This window comes from Pelodiscus sinensis, chromosome 30 (assembly GCF_052426305.1).
Source record: "Pelodiscus sinensis isolate ZL-2025 chromosome 30, ASM5242630v1, whole genome shotgun sequence".
NCBI lineage: Eukaryota > Metazoa > Chordata > Testudines > Trionychidae > Pelodiscus > Pelodiscus sinensis.
In genome coordinates, this window is record NC_143081.1 from 5,925,549 (window position 1) to 5,947,641 (window position 22,093).

At 55.5% G+C, this 22,093-nt stretch overlaps 1 protein-coding gene, 1 pseudogene and 1 gene segment (V, D, J or C); 1 reads left to right on the forward strand and 2 right to left on the reverse strand.

The window, feature by feature from the left end:
* The window catches only part of LOC149521034 (leukocyte immunoglobulin-like receptor subfamily A member 3), a 1,043,054-nt gene that overhangs the window by 871,371 nt on the left and 149,590 nt on the right, over positions 1-22,093 (forward strand). The window lies entirely within an intron of this gene.
* LOC142821127 (immunoglobulin heavy variable 4-59-like) lies at positions 3,104-4,545 on the reverse strand (annotated as a pseudogene). Its single transcript, XR_016348105.1, has 2 exons — positions 4,336-4,545; positions 3,104-4,221 (listed from the first exon to the last, which is right to left on the reverse strand). The product of XR_016348105.1 is annotated as an immunoglobulin heavy variable 4-59-like (transcript).
* LOC142821359 (Ig heavy chain V region 3-like) lies at positions 15,364-17,708 on the reverse strand. The segment is given in 3 exon segments: positions 15,364-16,717; positions 16,809-16,932; positions 17,586-17,708. Coding segments are annotated over 3 exon segments (540 nt in total).

The window sequence follows — 22,093 nt, forward strand, 5'->3', positions numbered from 1 at the left end:
GGGTTGCTTTTTCTGTGCAAAATGTGCTGTGTTAAATGCATGTGGGTTTTGAAAAGTCTATGGCTGCAAACTTGGTTTGGTGTGTTTTTTAAAGCTGCTGTTTAGTGTATGTGTGTGGAGGGAGGGGAGAGGGGCTGTACAAGGCATAGGTAAAGGGTTTTTTTAAGTACTTGGTTTGTTTAAACTAACAAGGGGTTTTAAAAGCAGTCTTGGCTTTTATTCTGCAAAATTAGATGTATTTAAAAAATTGTGTGGTTTTTTGTTGCTTGTTTTTTTAAGTGGTAGAAACAAACTCAAAACTCATGTTGGTTGTACAGCCTGAAATGGATTATTTTGTTTTTAAAGCTATAACTTTTTAAATTTTACAAGAGGGTTTCATGTGTTTTATAATAATGTTGTTTGCTCCACAGTACAGTAAAAACATGAGAGGTCCTTAGACTAGAGGGAAAACAAGCTCAAAAGAAAAAGGAAAGAGACAGCTGAAAAAGAAAATTCACCAGCATCAGTGACTGATGGATCGATGAAGCCCAGTAAGTATATTTTGCTTATTGGTTTGGTTGCTCTATGAGGTTTTAAGTAAATACACAGGTGTGGGTGAGAGAGATGGTAAAGTATACGTGTGGTTTTTTTTGTAAAATGTTTTTCCCCCACCTCACAGGCATGGACAACTTTTCTGACAATGCTGTAGACAGAGCTACAAGGACACCTCCTCCAGAACGGCCAAAGAACCAGGAATCTGCTTTGAGACCCTTAACAACGCAAAACAGCACGAGTGCAGATGAAGCGTCCGGGCGGTCGGAACCTCACATACGTCGAACCCAAGGACAAAACAAAAGACTCTGGTAAGAAACAACCATGCAACCACAACTCCAGTTCCTCAGCGGCCATTGCCACACCATGCCCTGAGAACTGTGAGCAAAAACGCCCACATTCACAAACCCGGAGCAGGCGCTCTAGGGGTTCTGAACGTGCGCAAAACCACACACATTCACAAACCCGGAGCACGCGCTCTAGGGGTTGTGAATAAAAAACCAAGGACTGACAAACTCTCACACAAACACAACTCCAGTTCCTCAGCGGCCACTGCCACACCAAGCCCTGAGAAAACTGAGAGCAAAAATGCCCACATTCACAAACCCGGAGCACGCGCTCTAGGGGTTGTGAATAAAAAACCAAGGACTGAAAACTCCTGCAATGCCGAGGTGTTGCAGCCACACAAACACCACTCCAGTTCCTCAGCGGCCACTGCCACACCAAGCCCTGAGAACTGTGAGCGAAAACGCCCACATTCACAAACCCGGAGCAGGCGCTCTAGGGGTTCTGAACGTGCGCAAAACCACACACATTCACAAACCCGGAGCACGCGCTCTAGGGGTTGTGAATAAAAAACCAAGGACTGAAAACTCCTGCAATGCCGAGGTGTTGCAGCCACACAAACACCACTCCAGTTCCTCAGCGGCCACTGCCACACCAAGCCCTGAGAACTGTGAGCAAAAACGCCCACATTCACAAACCCGGAGCAGGCGCTCTAGGGGTTCTGAACGTGCGCAAAACCACACACATTCACAAACCCGGAGCACGCGCTCTAGGGGTTGTGAATAAAAAACCAAGGACTGAAAACTCCTGCAATGCAGAGGTGTTGCAGCCACACAAACACAACTCCAGTTCCTCAGCGGCCACAGCCACACCAAGCCCTGAGAACTGTGAGCAAAAACGCCCACATTCACAAACCCGGAGCAGGCGCTCTAGGGGTTCTGAACGTGCGCCAAACCACACACATTCACAAACCCGGAGCACGCGCTCTAGGGGTTGTGAATAAAAAACCAAGGACTGACAAACTCTCACACAAACACAACTCCAGTTCCTCAGCGGCCACTGCCACACCAAGCTCTGAGAACTGTGAGCAAAAACGCCCACATTCACAAACCCGGAGCACGCGCTCTAGGGGTTCTGAACGTGCTCAAAACCACACACATTCACAAACCCGGAGCACGCGCTCTAGGGGTTGTGAATAAAAAACCAAGGACTGAAAACTCCTGCAATGCCGAGGTGTTGCAGCCACACAAACACAACTCCAGTTCCTCAGCGGCCACAGCCACACCAAGCCCTGAGAACTGTGAGCAAAAACGCCCACATTCACAAACCCGGAGCAGGCGCTCTAGGGGTTCTGAATGTGCGCAAAACCACACACATTCACAAACCCGGAGCAGGCGCTCTAGGGGTTCTGAATAAAAAACCAAGGACTGACAAACCATTCTCCCAAAACCATAAGCTCATCACAGCTCCCCCATATTCTAGTATGGGGGAAGAGTTTGATGCTTCATTCAGAAAACTGGTGCACTCTGTATCCTCGGGGCCTGAAAGAAAGGGGCCTGGGCAAAGGGGTCATCCTCAGGGGTTCCCATCAGATAAGGGGGGACAGCATTTGGCGGATAAATGGGTGGCTACCAAAAAGTTCCAGGCCAAGATCACTGCAAAATTTTGAAAAAAGGCTAAAGAGGTGATGAGGAAAAAATACCAAAAAAGGATGCCCCCTACTGGAGGCTCACAAAATGGCTTATCTGACCTGCGGGGTGGTGATGAGCAGTGGCTTTAAAAAGCCAGAGCAGTGCAACCAGGGGAGCGAAGCGGACAGGGGACTGCAGACAGGGGAGTTGAAGAGGGAGAGCAAAGCAACCCCACCGCTGAAGAGGCTACCCGGTGAGTACAAGAGGTGTGTGTGTGTGTGTGTGTGTGTGTGTGTGTGTGTGTGTGTGTGTGTGTGTGTGTGTTTCCATGTGAGTGCTAGCAGTTTCAGTTTCAGCTTCTGTGGCACTTGGGACTGAGAGAGGTGCATCCTGGAGGTGAATGCCTGGCTGCGAAGATGGTGTCGCCAGGAGGGATTCGGCTTCCTTGACCACGGGGTGCTCTTCCAGGAAGGACTGCTTGGCGGAGATGGAGTTCACCTTTCCAGGAGCGGGAAGGCCTTGTTTGGACACAGACTGGCTAACCTTGTGAGGAGGGCTTTAAAGTAGGTTAGACGGGGACAGGTGAGCAAAGCCCACAGGTAAGTGCTGAATGTGTGAGACTGGGAGATGGGTTGGAAATGGGGGGGGGAGGGGACTACAGCCTATAATGGCAAGGAGAAAGGAGGGTCAGGGCACAACAGGGAGGCAAGATCAAATCAGTATCTTAGATGCCTATATACAAATGCAAGAAGTATGGGTAATAAGCTTTCTCGGCAAAAAAATATACAAATGAGATCGCGACTTTTTTGCTGAGCTCTCATGTTGCTGAGAAAACTCTTCGTAGTGTAGGATGGTGAATCGACTGATCCCCTTAAGAACCGCGTTCTCCGAGTGGCTCGGAGCCATGTCCCGCTGGGTTCACTCCCCACAGGGGGGGCCAGACCTACACAAGTCCGCGCTCCCATATCTCCACCTGACCGAGGGCCGGAGCGTAGCCATGTCCCAACACGGAGCAGCTCCTCTTGTCACCGTCAGGTCAGATTTACCCAGCAGCCCAGCCCCGACAAACCAGTTCTGTGTGACTCTCTGCCAAATCTGACCCATATTAAGAGTTTTCCTAGTTCCAGCCCAAATGCGGCAAAGGGCACCTGACATGGACAGTCTAGATAACGCGGATCCCTTCCCGGCGTGCGTGGAGATGGCCTGGATGGCCTCACTAAACCCCTGTCCCGTGAGCTTATGTCCTGAGGAACAGGGAGTTTAATGCCGGGTGTTCCCGTCCCAGTATCTCCTGCGCGCCGGTGGGTGGGGGTGCTCGTGCCGCTCCCTGTAGGAGGGACCCAGCTCTGTCAGCGTCCGTGTGGGGCGGGGAAGGGCTCTGGGCTCAGCTCTTCCTGCTGCTCTGGCTTCACTGCCCTGCTCAGAATCGGCTTCCCCTTTTTCTGCCAGTCCCTGCTTCGCTCCGTGTCACTGTGTCTGGCACAGAAATACGTGGCGGTGTCTGCAGCTGTCAGCGCGCTGAGCCGCAGATAATACTTGGTGCTGGAGGAATCCACGGTGATGGCGATGCGGCCTTGCAGGGACGGGTTGTAGCTTGTGCTGCCGGTCCAGTATCCCATCCACTCCAGCCCCTGGCCCGGGGCCTGCCGTATCCAGTTCCACACGTAGCTGCTGGTGACGGTGCCCCCGGTGACAGAGCAGGTGAGTGTGAGGGTCTCTCCGGGCTTCACCGCGCCCGGGCCGGACTCCTGAAGCCGGAGCTGGGACCGGGCACCTGGGAAAAGCAGAAACCAGTCAGACTCCAACCTACCTTTACCCCCTCCTACCCCCCGCGCTCCCCGCCCCCCGCTCCCCCGCCCATTCCGCACAGCCTCCTTCAGAGACTCACCCGGGGCCAGGGCCAGGAGGAGCAGCGGGAGGAGCGGGGAGTTCATGGTGCGCGAGGAGGGGACAGCGAAGGGCTCGCAAGAGGCAGATCAGGTCCTGGGGAAACAGCGGCTGTAGGCGCCCCGGAGGCCGCTACTTTAGCCCAGAGCCCGGAGAGGTGATTTGCATAAGGAGGCAGCGCCCAAGGGAGGAGCTAGAAGGAACCGATCAAAAGGCCCCTCTGCCTCCCTGTGCCCTTCCTGGACAGACATGGTGTGTCACACACACACACACACACACACACACACACACTTTGCTCGTTGCTGCAGAGGAGAAAAACGCAAAAGCCCAAGTGAATTAACCTGTCCCACCCCGCTGCTGTCTGTCTCCGTGGTGTCTGGTGTCTGTTAATTCATGTGAAAAATTCCGAACAAATGGAATTTTTGGGCCCTGGGACTCTAGTTATTCCGAACCCTTCCCTGTTCCAACCGCCTAACACTTATGCCTGATGTGTCCGGAACTCAACCGTTATTGATTACTGACGTCTGCTTATTGATTATGGATTGGGGGCAGAGGTAGGTAGCTAGGTAGGCGGTTAGTGTCCCTATTGCCTTATTAAGGGGGGGAGGGGTCTTGACGCCCAGATCCCCTAGAGATCTTAGCAAATCTCAGCCTGATATTCCCAAGGACAAGGCGCTCCGTTTCTGGAGGGGTTTTGGTCGCTGCTCTTTCTCCCCCCCCCCCCCCATAACCACACGCTGGCACAATGGTTTGTGACACTTTAAATGGGCTCCGAGTGCTTTGATTGCATTCGCTGGAGGGAGGTGGGTCACGTTGGGTGGGCGGAGCAGGGGAGTAACCTGGAACTGGCACCAGGATCTCGGATCCTGACACCCCGTTTTGAAGGTGAATAAATGGGGATTTTAACCGCGGATTCCAGCTTCGTGCTCAAACGTGACACTTTGCTGCTGTCATGTGGCTCTGTCCCATTGGTGCGCGTGTGAACTATTTCGCTCTTCTGATCTTAAATTGCATGCGACACACAAGCAGAACAGACACATGCGATTACTTAGTAGTTCTTAATTCCCGGAATCTCTCCCTGCCAGATCCCACAGGAATGTGAAGGGGCGGAAAGGCCTTTGTTTAACCAGCGAGTGTGCCAGCGAGTGTGGCAGCCTGGGACAGGCGGGGAGAGCTGGGTATGGAGCGAAGCTGCGGCTTTCGGGCTCACTCCGAACCAGGCCGGTTACTGGAGCTGGAGCAACTGCGGAGGAGACGGACACCGGAGAAACCAGCCCTTAATGCGGGGGCTTTTCAAATAGTCTGGGGGGGGGGAGGGGTGCGGTGCGATGCTCCTCTGGCCAATAAGTCTCTCTCCAAATCATTCTTTAGTGCTGCTAACTACAAAGGGCCCCGAGAACCACGAACATAGTTCTCAAGGGAAACCCGCGCCTGGACAGTGAGAGATGCGAGTGTTGACTATCTAGGGATCGGACCCCAAATGTCTCGGGTAAGTGTCCAAAGCCTGTGTTACCTCAAACGCTCCCCCTGCCCCGTTGACTCCCTGGAGGCACATTTCTGGGCGCAGCACGAGCAAGCGGAGGGTTTGGAATTCCTTGGGGGGGGGGGGGGTCCGAGAGGCGCGCGGGGGTGGGGTGGGATACAGGGGAGAACCGGAGCTGGCAGCGCCGCGTCTGTCCGACGAACCAGGGCACAGACCGAGCGCTGCAGCTGTTTGGCTGTTCAGAAACCCGCTTCCCCTTTTTGTGCCAGGCCGGGTGTTGCTCCGTGTCACTGTGTGCGCGTGTCCGGCGCAGTAATAGGTGCCGGCGTCTGCAGCTGTCAGCGAGCGGAGCTGCAGCAACAACTGATTCTTGGCGGTGTCTGCAGAGATGGTGATTCGGCCTTGGAGAGACGGGGCGTAGGCTGTGCTCCCCGCGCCAGCTGGATACAACCGCCCCATCCACTCCAGTCCTTTCCCGGGAGGCTGCCGGATCCATTCCCAGCTGTAACCGCTAGCGATGGAATAACCCGACACAGCACACCTCAGGATGAAGGTCTCTCCCGGCTTCACTACGCCTGGGCCGGACTCGACCAGCTGCACCTCAGCGAGGACACCTGGGAGCAGGGAAACAGATCCGGGAATTAATTAATCACTAAATTAACCCAAGGGTCCGTCCCTGAGTCCCCCACGTACCCCACGGACACTCACAGCTGGGGGCGGCGAGCAGGGCGAGGAAAAGCAGCAGCGGTTCCATTCTCGGTCTCAGGAACTGAGAATAACTCCCCAGCGGGCAGGGCCGGGCCGGTCTGTGTCTGGGCAGAGACGGGAGGTTCCTAGAACCAGGGGCTGGTATTTCACCAGGCAGGCGGGTTTCCAGGCGGATATAAAGGGAGCGACACCCCCAGGCAGGGAGCGGTGCATGGTGGGAAGCAGGTTCACACATCCCCTGCCTGTCCGGGCGTGTGGCTCTGAGTTAATTGAAGCTCGGAGGGCAATTGTCAGAGGGCAGCTCTGGTCTGTGGCTCCAGCCTCCCAGCCGCCCCTGCTGCCTAGCGCCCGGTCTGCCAGCAGTGAGGCGATGGCCCGAGAGGTGGCTGCAGTTTGTCCCCGTGCCAAGGAGAGAAAGAATCTTCACTACCTCGCAGAGGTTCGTGGCTTTGAGGCTAAATGAGCCCTCGAGGTGCTGCGGTGCCGGCGATGGGTTTGGGCGATTCTCCAGCTAAAAAACTGAATTGAGTATTTGACAGACCAAACCAAAAGTCCGCAGCCCCGTTGTGCTCGGCGCTGCACAGACCCAGAGTCAAAGAGAGATCGGCCTTTAGGAAGGGGCCACATCCCCACGCTGAGGTGTCTGCTAGGGGCCTGCGTATATGGGTGAGCCTCGGGTGGGGAGTGGGGGGGGGGGGACACACGATTTATTACAATTTTATTGTTTATTCATTGCGACCAGAAATCTCTGCTGGGATCCTCCCGTTTGGCCTGCAGACCCGCTCGCGCCACGCCTGCACTGCTGCGTACGGAGCCGGCTGGTCTGTGAGGACAAAGCACCAAGCGGGACGCAGGAGTTGTGGATGCGGTTCCTGGCTTTGCCCCTGGCTCACTGAGGGAAGTCTCTTGTGTTCTCTGTACCTCAGTTTCCCCATCTGTGAAAAGGGGATAATAGCACTGACGGCTGCTTACAAAGAACTTCCGAGTCCGATGAGGAGCAGGTACCAGGGCTGCTAGTAACAGACACGAGTATGTAGGGCTGCTCCATGGGCACACGGGGGGAGGTAAATACCCAACCTGACCTTCTGTCTCTTGTAACTTGCTGCAGACAGAGGTGGGGGAGGATGGAAAGTGAGGACTGAACAAATGTAGGAAGAAGCAGGAAAGACACGAGACCCAGCCAAGCCAGTCTGGTCCATGCCCAGAGTCCAGCTCCCAAAGCCCCTTTGGGGAGAGCATGGATTCACTTTTTCAATTTAGAAAATAGGAGACTAAGGGGGAATAGGATAGAGACCTGTAAAATCATGACTGGTGTGGAAAGAGTGAATTAGGAAAAGCTATTCACTTATTCCCACAATATCAGAACTAGGGGTCACCAAATAAAATTAATAGGCAGCAGGTTTAAAAAAAAACAAAAGGAAGTTTATCTTCACTCAGGGCACAGTCAACCTGTAGAACTCCTTGCCACAGGAAGTGAAGTCTAGGACGTTAACAGTGTTCAAAAAAAGAGTGAGAGAGATTCATGGAGGTTAGATCCATCAATGGCTATTAGCCAGGCTGGGTAGGAATGGTGTCCCTAACCCCTGTTTGTCTGGAAATGAATGACAGGAGAGGGATCACGTGAGGATTACCTGTTCTTTTCCCTGCCTCTGGGGCATCTGGTATTGGCCACTGTTGGCAGACAGGATACTGGGCTGGATCGACAGTTGGTCTGACCCAGTCTGGTCTTCTCAGTCTGTTCTTCTGTTCTCTCTGGCTGCACGTTGCTCTCTGCTCTCAGCAGTGCAGGAATATTTATCTCGTGTCCCTAGAACACAGAGTTCCCGAAATATTCACCCGCTGCTCTGGGCACCGACCTGCCCTTTCACACGGATCCCTGCGCTAACAGGACAGAACAGCCTGGAACTGCGAGTCGCTGCTGCCCCCTGCCGGGCGCTGGCAGAGCGGCTCCCGCTGCAGCTCGGTTTGTGTTCGGGGCTGGGCCGCTTTCTGCTCAGTGTGTGCCCGGCGCAGTAACAGCGGGCGGTGTCCTCGGGCTTCAGGCTGGTCAGCGGCAGGTGCAGCAGGTTGCTGGGGATCTCCCTGGAGACTGTGAAGCCGCACTTGAAGGCCTGGGCGTAATTGATGGTAGCAGAAATTGGGTGTATTTCTCCGACCCTCTCCAGCCCCTTCCACGGAGCCTGCCGGACCCAGCGCATCCAGTAATTCTTTGAGCCGGAGGCTTTGCAGGAGAGGCGCAGAGAGTCTCCGGGCTTCTTCATATTCCCTCCGGACTTCACCAGCTGCACCTGGGACCGGGCACCTGGGAGTTAAGGGGTGTTAGAAGAACCGGTATAAAATCAGCGATAATTGTCTGGGCTTTGGCTCTGCCATTTGATCCGGGACACAAAATATCCTTCGAAGCCGCTACCATAAAAACAACTGCGACCCAAAGTGTCATTGTCCCTGGTGCTTGGGGAGAATATTCTCCAGGGACTGGCTGGTCACGGCCCAAGGATGGAAGAAGCAGGGGATGAGAAATCAGGGGGAGTTTTGGGGGTTGCCCGTGACTGCCTTCTTTATACTTCGACCCTACAATCGAGCATAACACCGGTTTCATTCCTGGTCTGCGATATCAGTGCGCAATTTGCTTGTGTGACGGCGCGTTGGGGGTCCCCCGTCTCCTGCACCCCGAAATGGCACAAACAGACTCCACCAGCCAGTAGAATTGAGGGTGGTTTATTGCTCCTTCAGGATACAGCATAGCACAGATGTAATCTGCTTACAGGACCTGGGGCTAAGAGGCCTCAGTGCCCCCTTGAGATGGGGGGGGATCCCAGTTCCCTCCCCAGTTCCTTCTTCCCTGCTTTCCAGCCAGGAACTAACTCACTCTCTCCTCCAGCCCTGCCCCCCAGCCAGGGCAGCATTCCACCTCCCTTTGTTCCTCTCCATGGGGGTCAGCTGGCCAAACCAGTTGGGATACCCTCTTTGCATAGTGACTCATCGCTTGTCTGCTGGGTGGTGCTACAGACAGCAGCCAGAGAGTTAGCAGGTTACCCCCCACTACGTCACAGCTTGTGTGAACGATATCAAATCTGGATTCACAGAGATTCTCTCTGCTTCATTCTTTCTGCCTATGTCGCTGAGAAGGAAACGAGGCGTTAAATGCCCTCTGTATGGGGAGAAACCAATTCCCCTTTTCGGTAGGGATTTTGCGTTGCTCTGTGTGTATATGGCGCAGTAATAGGTGATGTCCGCAGTTGTCAGCGAGCGGAGCTGCAGCGACATCTGATTCCTGGCGGTGTCTCTGGCGATGCTGATCCGGCTCTGTACCGCGTTGGGTGCACCTACATACCCCAGGTTCTCTAAACCTTTCCCAGGACCCTGCCAGATCCGGGTCCTGTTGAATCCAGAAGAAATGGTGTAACCAGACACGGCGCAGCTCAGGGTGAGGGTCTCTCCGGGCTTCACCGCGCCCGGCCCGGACTGGACCAGCTGGATTTGGGACCGGACACCTGCACAGACACGAACCGTTACAGTTAGATCCTCAGCTCGCTCCCTGGGGCTTTGATCATCCCCCGGGTTTCCCCTCCCGACTCACAGGGCGAGAGGGCGAGTAACAGCAGCAGCGACACCGCGGGGTCCATCCTGGGAAACGGAGCAACGAGAAGGAGGAAAAACTGAAACTCGCTTCAGCCCCTGGGCAGGCGGGTCCCGGGGAACCCAGGAGCTGCGATTTGACCCGGGCCCTGGCGGGAGATTTGCATAAAGTCCGACACTTTATGAGCCGAGAACGGAGATTTTATCTTTGAGCGGGAGACCGAGAGAAAGGAAATCCCGCCCAGTCCAGGCAGGCCAGGGCCTGTGAGCAGCCGGAGCCTGCCCCTTTGTGGGGAGCCAGACCCCGAGATTTGCCCAAACATCGCACCCTGCAAGGCCGCGCGTGTATAGAGTGTGTCCTAAAAGCGCTGCCTGCCTATTGCTGGGCAGTCTGTTTCCCCTCAGTGTCCTCTTTGTGTCACTCTGTCTGTCCGTCTGTCTGTCCTGGGTACCATCACTAGACATTCTCAAGGGTTTTTTTTATTGATGTTCCTTTGAGAACAAATGGCCTCCCATCACTGTGCAAGAACCACGGCCTTTTCCTCCCTCCAGCACTCGGATGGACAAGCCCTTTCACCCCCCACCCCGGCACTCAGATCAGCAAGCCCACAGGCCAGGCCCCAGGGGACTGTGGGGGTCTCCCACACACTGCTGTAGCGGTAGCTCCCTGCGCTCCTGGCTCCATCGACTTTGACTGGGGTCAGTCGAATACCGTTCTGCTTGGGCACAGCGCCCCCTGCTGGGGACACCCAAAGCTGCTGCTGCAGCTGCCGCTTGGGAAAAGGGGCATTTAGCTCCGCATGGCTGTAGGAATGAGCAGCCAGGTAGGAGGGGAAATTCCTGCGCTTCTCCCTGAAGCCTCTAGGCTCGGCCGCCCGATTCCCTCAGCGCCGAGCTCCGATTGCCCGGCCTGTCCCCAGCCCTTGTTCCTCTCAGTGCAGCAACAGCTCCCAGCCCCGCCCAGATGCGATGCGGGGGATGAACGGAATCCACTGGTGTCAAGGCTGGGGTGGGGTCGGGCTGCCTATTGGTCGCCTTAAACACTCGCTGAGGTAGCGGCTGTCAGATGTGCGCGCCTCTGGTGCCACCTGGCAAGGAGATTTTACTGCGGTTTTGCCAATAATATAAACATTAATTTAGTTTATTTTTAATATAGGAAGTTCATGCCCTCATGGTGCTGAGCGCTGCACAGACTCACAGTGAGAGAGAATTTCTGCCCCGACGGGCTATTGATCCAACTAGGGAAGAAGGGAAAAAGGAAGAGGTGAACTAAATTCCCCAGCGTCAATTCCTCATCTGCATGTCGAGTTGAGAATTGAACCCAAATCTTCCAAAACGGAGTCCAGCCGCTTTCCTGCGAAGCCCCTTCCTGTAGTGAGACAGACATTCGGGGGCGGATTTTCAGAGCTGTTGGGTACCTGTAGTTTCCATTAGGCTCAGCTGGCGCACACTTCGGGACGTCGGGAATCTGCTCCCTTTCCACCGCACTTGCTCTGGCTTCAGGTGAATTTGTCTCATTGGGATCCCAGCTCCAGAGCCATAAACGTGATTCCCAGGGGAAACCCCTATGACGTAGTGGGAGGTACCTTGCTGGTTGCTAAGCTGGGCAGTGGGTTGTGAGTTACCTCCACTGGCTGTACCACGACCCAGCAAAACAGGATGAGTCACTATGCAAACTAATATGGCCAGACACCCCCCATGGAGAGGAACAAAGGAAGGTGGAATGCTGCCCTGGCTGGGGGGCAGGGCTGGAAGAGAGTTAGTTAGTGGCTGGCTGTCTGGGAGCATGGAGGAGACAGCCTAGGGAAAGGGGCTGGAGTTTAGGGGCCTGGTCTCCCCCATCTAAAGGGGGCCTGAGGCATCCTAGCCCAGCTCTGTGACCAGATTACATCTGTGCTGTGCTGTATCCTGGAGAGGCAATAAACTTCCTCTACTCCACCGGCTGGTGCAGTCTGTTTGTGCCATTTTGGGGTGCAGGAGACGGGGGACCCCCACCGCGCCATCACACTGGTATCATGGAGGAAGCAGACTATGCAACAGGCTGGGATTTAGGGGACCAAGCTCCCTCATCTCAAGGGGGGCTGAGGTATCCTAGGCCTGCCCTGTAACCAGATGACATCTGTGCTGGGCTGTATCCTGGAGAAGCAATAAACCCCCTCTATTCTACTGGCTGGTGGAGTCTGTTCCTGCCACTACGGGGGTACAAGAGACAGGAAAACCCCAACGTGCCCTCCCCTGTTACCCATTCCCATCCCCTGACAAGCAGAGGCAGGGACACCATTCCTGCCCATTCTCCCTTAAGGCTACGCCCTGAAATGCCGCAGGTGGCAGGTGCTCAGAGGCTGGAGCTGCCCCTTTGCACAAGGGCAGGGTTTGATCCAGACAATTGTCAATCGGCTGGGGGCGGGGGCGGCCTCAGGGCTCAGCCCGCCTGCTACCTGCCTCAGAACCTGCCTGTGACCCGGCCTCAGGGCTCAGCCCGCCCTCTGGTTGCTCTAAGGGCCCCGCTTCTCCCGCTGCCTTCCCTGGGAGGAGGCGGGAGCCTCACACTGGGCAGGGTCTGAGCAGCGAGTCCCTGGGGCAGCCACAGCGCGAGGCCGGATGCAGCTGTTCGTTCTCCCTGCGCCGGGAAACACCCGCTGGGCATCAGTTCCCTGCGCTCCCCGGGGACCTGGGCTCAGCAGCGCCGGTCTCCTTCCCAGCTGGGCGCGGGGACCGTGGGGCTGTGGGAGGGGGAACACTGCTCTTGTTATTATGCGCAGCTTGAGCGGCACCCCCAGGAAATCCCTCCCCGGTCCCTGCAGGGGGAGGTTTTTGAGCGAGCTCAGATTCGCTTCCCCTCCCTGTGCCCCTGGCGCAGTAATACACGGCGCTGTCCTCCGCGCTCAGGCTGGTCATTTGCAGGTAGAAGTTGGCGCTGTCCTTGGAGGCTGTGAACCGGCCCTGCACGGAGGCGGCGTAGTGCTTGTTTGAGGAGTCATAGTAGCGGACCAGCCACTCCAGTCCCTTCCCCGGCTCCTGCCTGACCCAGCTCATCCAGGTGCTGCTGAGAGCAAACCCGCTGGTGGCGCATTGCAGCTTATGGGCCTCTCCGGGCTTCTTCAGCGCCGGGCCCGACTGGGTCAGAACCACCTGCGAGCGGGCCCTTGGGGAGAAGGGAAACAGGGAAATTGGAAATTAAAACATTAGCAACGGATTGGAGCCGTGAATTAAAATCAACAGGAGTAAAAGGAGCCACATTGTCCAATAAAGGGGGTGAGACCCCAGCGTTAAGCGCTGTTACAAATCCCATCGCTGGCAGCATCCCCCTCAGAACAATCCCTTGTCCCTGCCGTGGGGGTATCGGGGGAAAATACCTTCCCAAGCCTCAATGAGCAGAACTAGAAGCAGCCAAAGTCTCATTGTCCCCGGTGCTGGCGGGGGAAGTTCTCAGGGAACTGGCTGGTCACTGCATAGAGCAGGGGGCTGCGGATTGTCCCTGCGGGTGCAGCCTGAGCAGAGAGAGGGGCAGATTTAAACAGGACACTCAGTCCCTATTTGCATATCCCCTCCCTGCGACACATAAAACCTCCTCACAGAAGGAGCCCAGGTCACTGGTCCAGGGATTCAGAGAATGGAAGAAGAGAGGGATGGTCACTCAGAGTCAGGGCGCTCATCTGGGACTCTGCGTGGACAGGTTCGGTTCCCTGCTCTGTCCCAGACTCCCCGTGTCACCCGGGACAAGGCGCCTGGCGCCGGATTGAACCGGGTATCGAGGTGTCAGGAGGGATTTTCTATAGTGCCCAGCTCCCATACATGCGCTGGTGCCAGAACACCCAGGTACAAGGTCCTGGTGTAACCGCACACGCTGAAGAAAAGTCAAGACGAATGGACATCCCGACCCCTCGTACCGCTCAGGGCAGAGTGGAGGTGGGTAGAGGTTGGGATGCTTGGATCGAACCACCCTGCACAAGGCAGAGGGCGGGAACTAGCCCCCTTCGCGGGTTGACACGTTATTGCTTGTGTCACAAGAGGGGCGCAGAGGCGGAGCCTTGTCTCGCTGGGAGGGGACCGGGAGCGTTCACGGGTCTCTGAGCCGGGCCATTCTCATGGGCATGTCAGGCCGGCTGGGCCCTGAGCCAGGCAGAGACACGGGAGCTTTGTGAGTAACAACCCCGGGCACAGGCACCGGAGAGTCACAGCCAGAGCCCCGCCCCCCAGTGTGACCATTAGCCCAGTCCCCAGGGTCTCCGCATTTTTGAAAACCCGGTTCCCCAATTTTAGAGCAGGCCCGGCTCTGCCCTGTGTCACTGTGTGCCCGGCGCAGCACTAGGGGGCGCTGTCTGCAGCTGTCAGCGACCGGAGCTGCAGCGAGACCTGGTTCCAGACCCGGTCTGCAGAGATGGTGACTCGGCCCTGGAGGGAGGGGGCGGAGTTTCTGTCCCAGTCCTCGTTACCGCTTTCATAGCACATCTGCCCCGTCTACTCCAGCCCCATCCCTGCAGGCTGCCTCATACAGTTCCAGGCAGCGTCATCACTGTCCCCAGTATCCCCAAAGACGGTGCAGCTCAGGGTGAGGGTCTCTCCGGGCTTCACCGCCCACGGGCCGGATTTGATCAGTTACACCTGAGCGAGGACACCTGGGAAAGGAGAAAACAAGCCAAGACAATATTAACCCGCGAACCAATCCAGGGCTCTGTTCCTAGTTCCCCTCTGCCCCACGGACACTCACAGCCGGGGGCGGCGAGTAGGGCGAGGAGAAGCAGCAGAGGTTCCATTCTCGGTCTCAGGCACTGAGGGAAAGTCAGCGGGCAGGGCCGGGCAGGTCTGTCCCTGGGCAGGGAATGAGGCGCCTAGAACCAGGGGCTGGTATTTAACCAGGAGCCCGGGCAGGGTTTTGCATGCCAGTTCTCTTTGGGTATAAGAGATGTGAGGCTCTCGGCGCTCATGCGGGTTCCCGAGGCGGATTTAGGAGCTGGCAGAGGGAGACCTCAGTACTGGAGGTGTCACTGACAGTGTCCATTCGACACTGGGAATATCCAGTCCCTGTGCCACAGTCCATGCACAATGCCCTCCCCAGCTGTGCCTTGGGATCCAGTGCCCAGTGTGGACCTTGCAGAGGGAGTAAGAAGACACAGCACAGGTCTGTGAGAAGGGCTTACACCCCCCCCCCCCACCTCCCTAGCCCAGACTGGACCAGCTGAACTTTGAAAAACACAGCTGAGGGCGGTGATTTTTTTCAAAGATATTGATCCAGATGTGAATTACATCCGACAGCAGCTGTTCGACTGATTCTATTGCTCCATTACCGTAATCTCTGTAGTGTGCTTGCCTCACAGCGGCCTTGTGAGGGAGGAAGGGGCTCTCAGCCCCACTTCACACCAGGTTCCCCACGGGACAGATTTACACAGGTGCCTCAGTACACAGAGCGGTACCTAACTGGCTGTGCCAAAGAGCCTGAGCGATGGAGGCCGCTAACTCCCACTGCCAGACAATGGAAATGAAGCGTCTGCTCCTTCCATGTGCGAAATCCGCCAGTGCCAGGCTGTCAGCGGTTTGCAGGCCCCTGGAGACACAGACAGATGCCGAGGGAGGGTCACCAAAGGGACCTGTAGCTCCCAGGTTAGTCACTGGGCGTTAGACGCCTGGACGCTTCTGGAAATCCCGCCGGCCCCTCTCTGCGTCGGCGAACACCCCTAAAGATCTGGCTCTGCGGGACTCGTCAGCCGTTACAGGGGGAGGCCGCGACGGATCAGGGAAGCGAATCCAAGTGTGTGAGCCCCAGGCTGGAGCCCTTAGCTCCGGTCCCCCAAATACGCACTGGCCGGAGGCAAAGGTGGGCGGAGGGAGAGGGGAGGGATTCCTCATTGGCACCGAGACCCGGAACAGGAGTGAATAGCTCAGCGCCTACTGGGTCTGTTCGCTGGGTCCCCGCGAGCTGCTACTTAAACAGGGCGGCCGAGTGACACATGGCACCGCCCAGTCTGTCTGTCTCCAGCCCAGTGTGTCCGAAACCTGCCCATCCCCCTCCGTCCCCAGACACATCCAACATCTCCGCCACCTCCTCTGTGTCTTCTCTCGTCTCCTTTCCTGCTCGGTGGTGTCCGCTCCACCGGCTCAGAGGGATTTGGCTGCAAGCAGGGGACGTGGCTGGGCAGTGAAAGGGTTAAAACCCCGCGGCAGGTCTGTGTTTTATTGGTCTGGAGGCGCCTTCTCCGTTCTGTGCCCAGCGCCTTGTTGTTTGTGTCTCGGCTGCCCCCGCGTGGCGGCCGCGGGTTCTGCAGTCTGGGTTTTTGAATGAGCTTCAGCAGGTTTTATGTCGCTGTGTCTCTCGCACAGTAATAGCGGGCGGTGTCCTCGGGCTTCAGGCCGGTCATTTGCAGGTGCAGCAGGTTGTTGGGATTGTCCCTGGAGATAGTGAATCGGCCTTTCACGGAGTCTGAGTAAAATGTTTGGCTCCCATCAGTGTAAATGAGCGAGACCCACTCCAGCCCCTTCCCGGGAGCCTGCCGGACCCAGCTCATCCAGTAGCTGCTGAAGGTGAAGCCGGAGGCTTTGCAGGAGAGGCGCAGAGAGTCTCCGGGCTTCTTCACATCCCCTCCGGACTCCACCAAGTTGATCTGGGACCGGCCACCTGGGAACAAAGACGCGACACAAAAGTTAATATCAAAACGTCAAATAAGAAATCTCCGTCCGTTTCTACAGTGTTTTTAGCTAGAAACTACCTGGCAAAGCTGCCCCCACGAAAACTAAATAGACCCAAAATTTCATTTCCCCTGTCGCTGGGTGGGAGAGCTGGCTGGTAACTGAACAGACACCGGGGCTGCGGGGTGTCTCTCTGGGTGCAGCCTAGGGGGAGAGAGACACCGATTTAAGCAGGCAGCGGTCACCTCCATTTGCATATTCCCCTCCTTATCAGAGACACAACCGCCTTCCCTTAACGAGCCATGGAGTCTCTGGCAGAAGTCTACGTCCCCCTCCCTAGGTTGTTTGTGCAGCGCCTGGCACAGCGCCTGGAGCGGATGCCGATGGGCTCTCACAGCGCTGGGAGTTAAGGAGAAATGACGCTCGGAGTTTCAGGGCCTCCTCCTAGTTTGTGCCCCCAGAGGCTTCTTGGCAGCTTCTTGCGCAAGAACATCTTGAGCACGTACACTTCCACACTGCCATGTGGGAGATGTGTGGCAGTGTGGACGCTTTCTTGCGCAAGAAAGATCCCATAGTCATTTTAGACATAGGGCTTTCTTGCTCAAGAAACCCCTGCCACGACCACACTGCCCTCTTGCTCAAGAGCTCTTGCGCAAGAGATCTTACACCTGTTCTGGAGTGTGACCCATTAGCCACTGTTCCCGGGGCTGCGATTGCAGGGGCAGAGCCACTAGGGGGAAATGGACCCGCTTCCTCTCTCTATGCCGCGCTCTCTCTCTCTCTGGAAGTCAGAGCTGTATCATTTGCAGCAGGGGGCCAGGGTGCATATAGGGGATTTCTTGGCGAAATAACCTCACATTGGCCCCGCAATTTCTGCTCCCTCCTTTGCACTGAGGCGTCCGTTTGGAATCTCCTCTGAGCTGGAGGGTCACATCCGGGAGCAGCTCAAACATGCAAAGGGTTTGGCCAGTGGTAGGATATGAGCCCTGCAAGGCAAAGGTGGAGCGACAGTGACATCACAACGGCCTTTTACAGCTCTTCAGCTGATTGGCTAAAGCCATTTCACAGGGAGACCATGACAAAGCCAGGTGGGACAGGAGCGATCTCAGAGACCTTTGTGGCTTTGCCACAGGAAAGAGAATTGATGGTCCCAGATGTGGGCTCAAACGAGGAGGTGCTTCTATGGAGATTTCTCCCCCTCCCCCCAGGCCGCTGCCGCCTCAGCCGCAAATAGCACCTGGGACCGGACACTGAGAATAAGGACACCTTACGAACCAGGAGATTCTGCCCCAGGAGAATCCTGGGGGTCCTCACTGCAGAAGGGCAAATCAGCTCTCAACGCTGCGCGAGCGGTGCCTGCTCCACGGGCCCAGAGGGACTTTGGCTGCAAAGAGGGGACGTGGCTGGGCAGTGAAAGGGTTAAAGCCCCGCGGCAGGTTTTATGGTTTATTCGCCTGGAGGCGCCTTCTCGGTTCTGTGCCCCGCGCCGGGTTGTTCGTGTCTCTGCTGCCCCCGCGTGGCGGCCGCGGGTTCTGCAGCCTGGGTTTTTTCAAGCGCATCAATAGGTTTCGCTTCGCTGTGTCTGTCTGATACAGTAACAGCGGGCGGTGTCCTCGGGCTTCAGGCCGGTGATTTGCAGGGACAGCAGGTTGTTGGGGTTGTCCCTAGAGATTTTGAATCGGCCTTTTACTGAGTTTGCGTAAAATTGTTGACTCCCATCAATGTAAATTTGTGCGACCCACTCCAGCCCCTTCCCGGGAGCCTGCTGGATCCAGCTCATATGTAGCTGCTGAACGTGAAGGCGGAGGTTTTGCAGGAGAGGCTCAGAGAGGCTCCGGGCTTCTTCTTATCCCCTCCGGACTCTACCAAACTGATCTGGGACCGGGCACCTGGGAACAAAGACGGGATACGAGCATTAGTATCGAACTGCCAAACACAAGCTATTTCTCCGCCTCTGCAGCGTGTTTGGCTAGAAAATACCTGGCAAAGCTGCCACCACGAGAACTAAATAGACCCAAAATTTCATGTTCCCAGTTGCAAGGGGCAGAGCTGGCTGGTAACTGCACAGACACCGGGGGCTGCGGGGTGTCTCTCCGGGTACAGCATAGGGAGGGAGAGAGACCGATTTAAGCAGGCAGCGGTCACCGCCATTTGCATATTCCCCTCCTTATCAGAGACATAACCGCCTTCCCTTAACGAGCCGAGTCACTGCCATGGAGTCTCCGGCAGAAGGAGTCTCCTTCCTCCTCCCGGTGTGTTTGTGCAGCGCCTGGCACAGCGCGGGGGGCGGGTCCCAACGGGGCTCACATAGAGCTGGGGAGATAAGAAGAAATGACGTCACTTAGCTCATCATTCATTTCTAGGGGTTGTCTGGGAATCGGCTGTGGGGAAGGGAAATAGTTTAATTGGCGTTAGTGGCTTTGGCTCACTTGGTGCGAGGGGGAATCGGTGTTTGTTGTAAGCCCGGAGGTGCGCACATTTCTCTTCGCTGCTCAGATTCGGTGGGAATTGTCACTCTGGGGGTTTAACGCAATTCGGTGTCTGGATCCCACAGACGCTCAATGCGATTTTTGCTCTTTTACACCCCTTGGGACTGGCGAGCCCCAGTTCGCACTGTGTCTGTAACTTCCCCCCTAGCTCTTTCATGCTGCGCTCAGTGCCCCTCAATTCCGACATCCAGCCCTCTGTTCCCTCAACCCCGATACTGCCCCACACTCCTGAGCCTCAGGAGGCAAGGCCATTTCAGGGAGAATTTCTAATGTAAAACTGGGAGCCCACTTTTGATCTCTTTTGACTGGATGCGGACACACTGGAGCGGGGCTCTTGGCTCTAGCGGCCTCCCAGCCTGGCTGCTCTATTGTTAATTCCCTGCCCTAAGGAAGCGACCAAGACACCCACCTGAGCTCAATCTTAGAACCATAGAACTAGAAGAAACCTCAGAAGGTCATCAGGTCCAGCCCCCTGCTCTAGGCAGGACCAATTCCAACTAAATCAACCGGGCTTTGTCAAGCCGAGACTTAAACATCTCTAGGGATGGAGACTCCACTATTTCCCTAGGTAACGCATTCCCATACTACTTCCCTAGGTAACTAAGAGCCTCACACCCTGAATGATCCGTGTTTGCTGTGCTTCTCCCTCCCCTGAACCTGTCAAACCCCAGACAAGGCCAAATATCTCCTGGAAAACGAGCCAGAACGTATCTGTCCAGATGCCCTGAAGGGGTAGATTCCTAAGCTTGTGTTCTTGCAGTGACAGGGAGACATGGAAATGAGGATACTTCTCCACACAGGAATCAAAGGTGGTTCCCAGAGTGGGCTTTGAACCGACGGCTTGGTTCGGAGCCCAGAACACCCAATGAGGGAACAGACAGGCACTGACGTGGGCCACTTTGTTAGACCACTCAGCCACCCTGACGTGGCTAAGGGGCAATTTCTTTCGACCATCGTTTTCTTAAATGTTTGCGTTCCTTGGGAGAGTCCAACATGCAAGCTGAGCCCAGACGTGAATGGGGGTGGAGAGATTGCAGGTTGGATCAGAACTTCCCAGAGAACAGAAGAGACACATAGTTTTGGTCAGACCATTTTCCTGCCGGACAAGGGAGAAGCAAAGAGACAGAAACGAGCAAAGATCCCAACCCAGCTGGGAAATAAACTGATGGGTGATTGACAGAAATGATAAACTGAACCTCAAGCATAACTCTGGAAGCAAAGCGGACACAAGCCCAAGCCGCAAACTGTGACCGACTGGGCCGGTCTGGGCACAGCTGAGGGCATCTGCTCAGGGCAAATTGCTCAACTTCGGGGCTCTTTATAGCCCCCAGACTGGTGACCTTTCCACAGGCCACAAACCAGTCCCACAGAGTGCTTCAGTAGCCTGCCTGAAGCCTCACAGCAAAACCCCTTGACACCCCAGCAATATCCGTGCCCCAAAGGGCCCCGGGCCTCATACACAGGTTGGGGGGTCTTAGAACCCAATCCCACCTACCCCGAACAAGTTCTGTCTGGTTCCAAGAAACCAGCCACAGATCTCTGGTCAATTTACCCTCTGGATCTTACCCACAAATCACGCTGAGCCACTCCTTTAGCATCTAACATCTAAAGGTTTATTACTACTGTGACGTAGTGGGGGTACTTGCTGGGCTGTGATGACCTCTGCTGTCTGGAGCAAGACCCAGCAGGGAAAACCTCACTATGCAAAGGTGATGCCAAACTTGTTGAACCAGACACCCCCCATGGAGAGGAACGAAGGAAGGTGGAATGCTGCCCTGGGTGGGGGGCAGGGCTGGAAGAGGGTTAGTGTGTTGCTGTCTGTGAGCATGGAGGAGACAGCCTAGGGAGAGGAGCTGGAGTTTAGGGGCCCAATCTCCCCCCATCTCAAGGGGGCCTGAGGCATCCTAGCCCAGCTCTGTGACCAGATTACATCTGTGCTGTGCTGTATCCTGGAGAGGCAATAAACTTCCTCTATTCCACCGTCTGGTGCAGTTTGTTTGTGCCATTTCGGGGTGCAGGAGACGGGGGACCCCCAACGTGCTGTCACAACTACAATAAAGAAAAGCATGAGAGTAAGGTTGCTAAAGAATCATACATTACATGCATCGAATCTCCCAGTTCTTGATGCAGGCTCTAGCAGAGATGTTACAGCTGCTGGCTTAAGAGTCCTTGTTGCACATCCTAGAATCAGGATGGGTCCACGGTTCTTTCCGGCTCTTCAATCCCTGAACTGCTGCCTTTGGGATGAAGTGCTGAGCTGAGGAACCAAGATGGAATCGACCACATGGTCTATTTATCCTTCCTTCCTGGTCTCTTCTTGGCTACAGCAGGTCACCTGGCCTATGGCCTATTCCTGTGTTCCCTGCTGGTAGCCCTTAGGTATGAGTCACCACTCTTGAGGTGTTTCCTTGGCCTATGGAGGGCTATTGTTTCAGAGCTTTGCTCGTTAGCACCTTCATAGGCTGAGGTGCTTTGCCCATAGTTCAACCACATATAGAGAAACATTTGGTATCCACAGAAAATACATGCTTAAAACTTCACATACCCACATTATACAAATCACATGAATAGCATATATGGAATCAGAAGAAAGTAGGTTTCTATTGGACACCTCACACGGGTTAACCCGTGGGGTGAACCTACGCCTGACGCAACAGATAACAGTCTCTGACCTCGGCTTTATTTTATGTAGCTAGCGCAAGTTCACACTTTTTCGCCACGAAAAAGCCGGCACAAAGACCCCCCACTACTAAAAATTATACAGTCGAATTTCCCCTATTCCTGATCATGGTATTTCCCCTGCTAGATAAGTATGAGAGCTCAGCTCCCTACCCCATTTCCCCCTGAAGCTCCTGGAACTCTCTCACATGACAGTG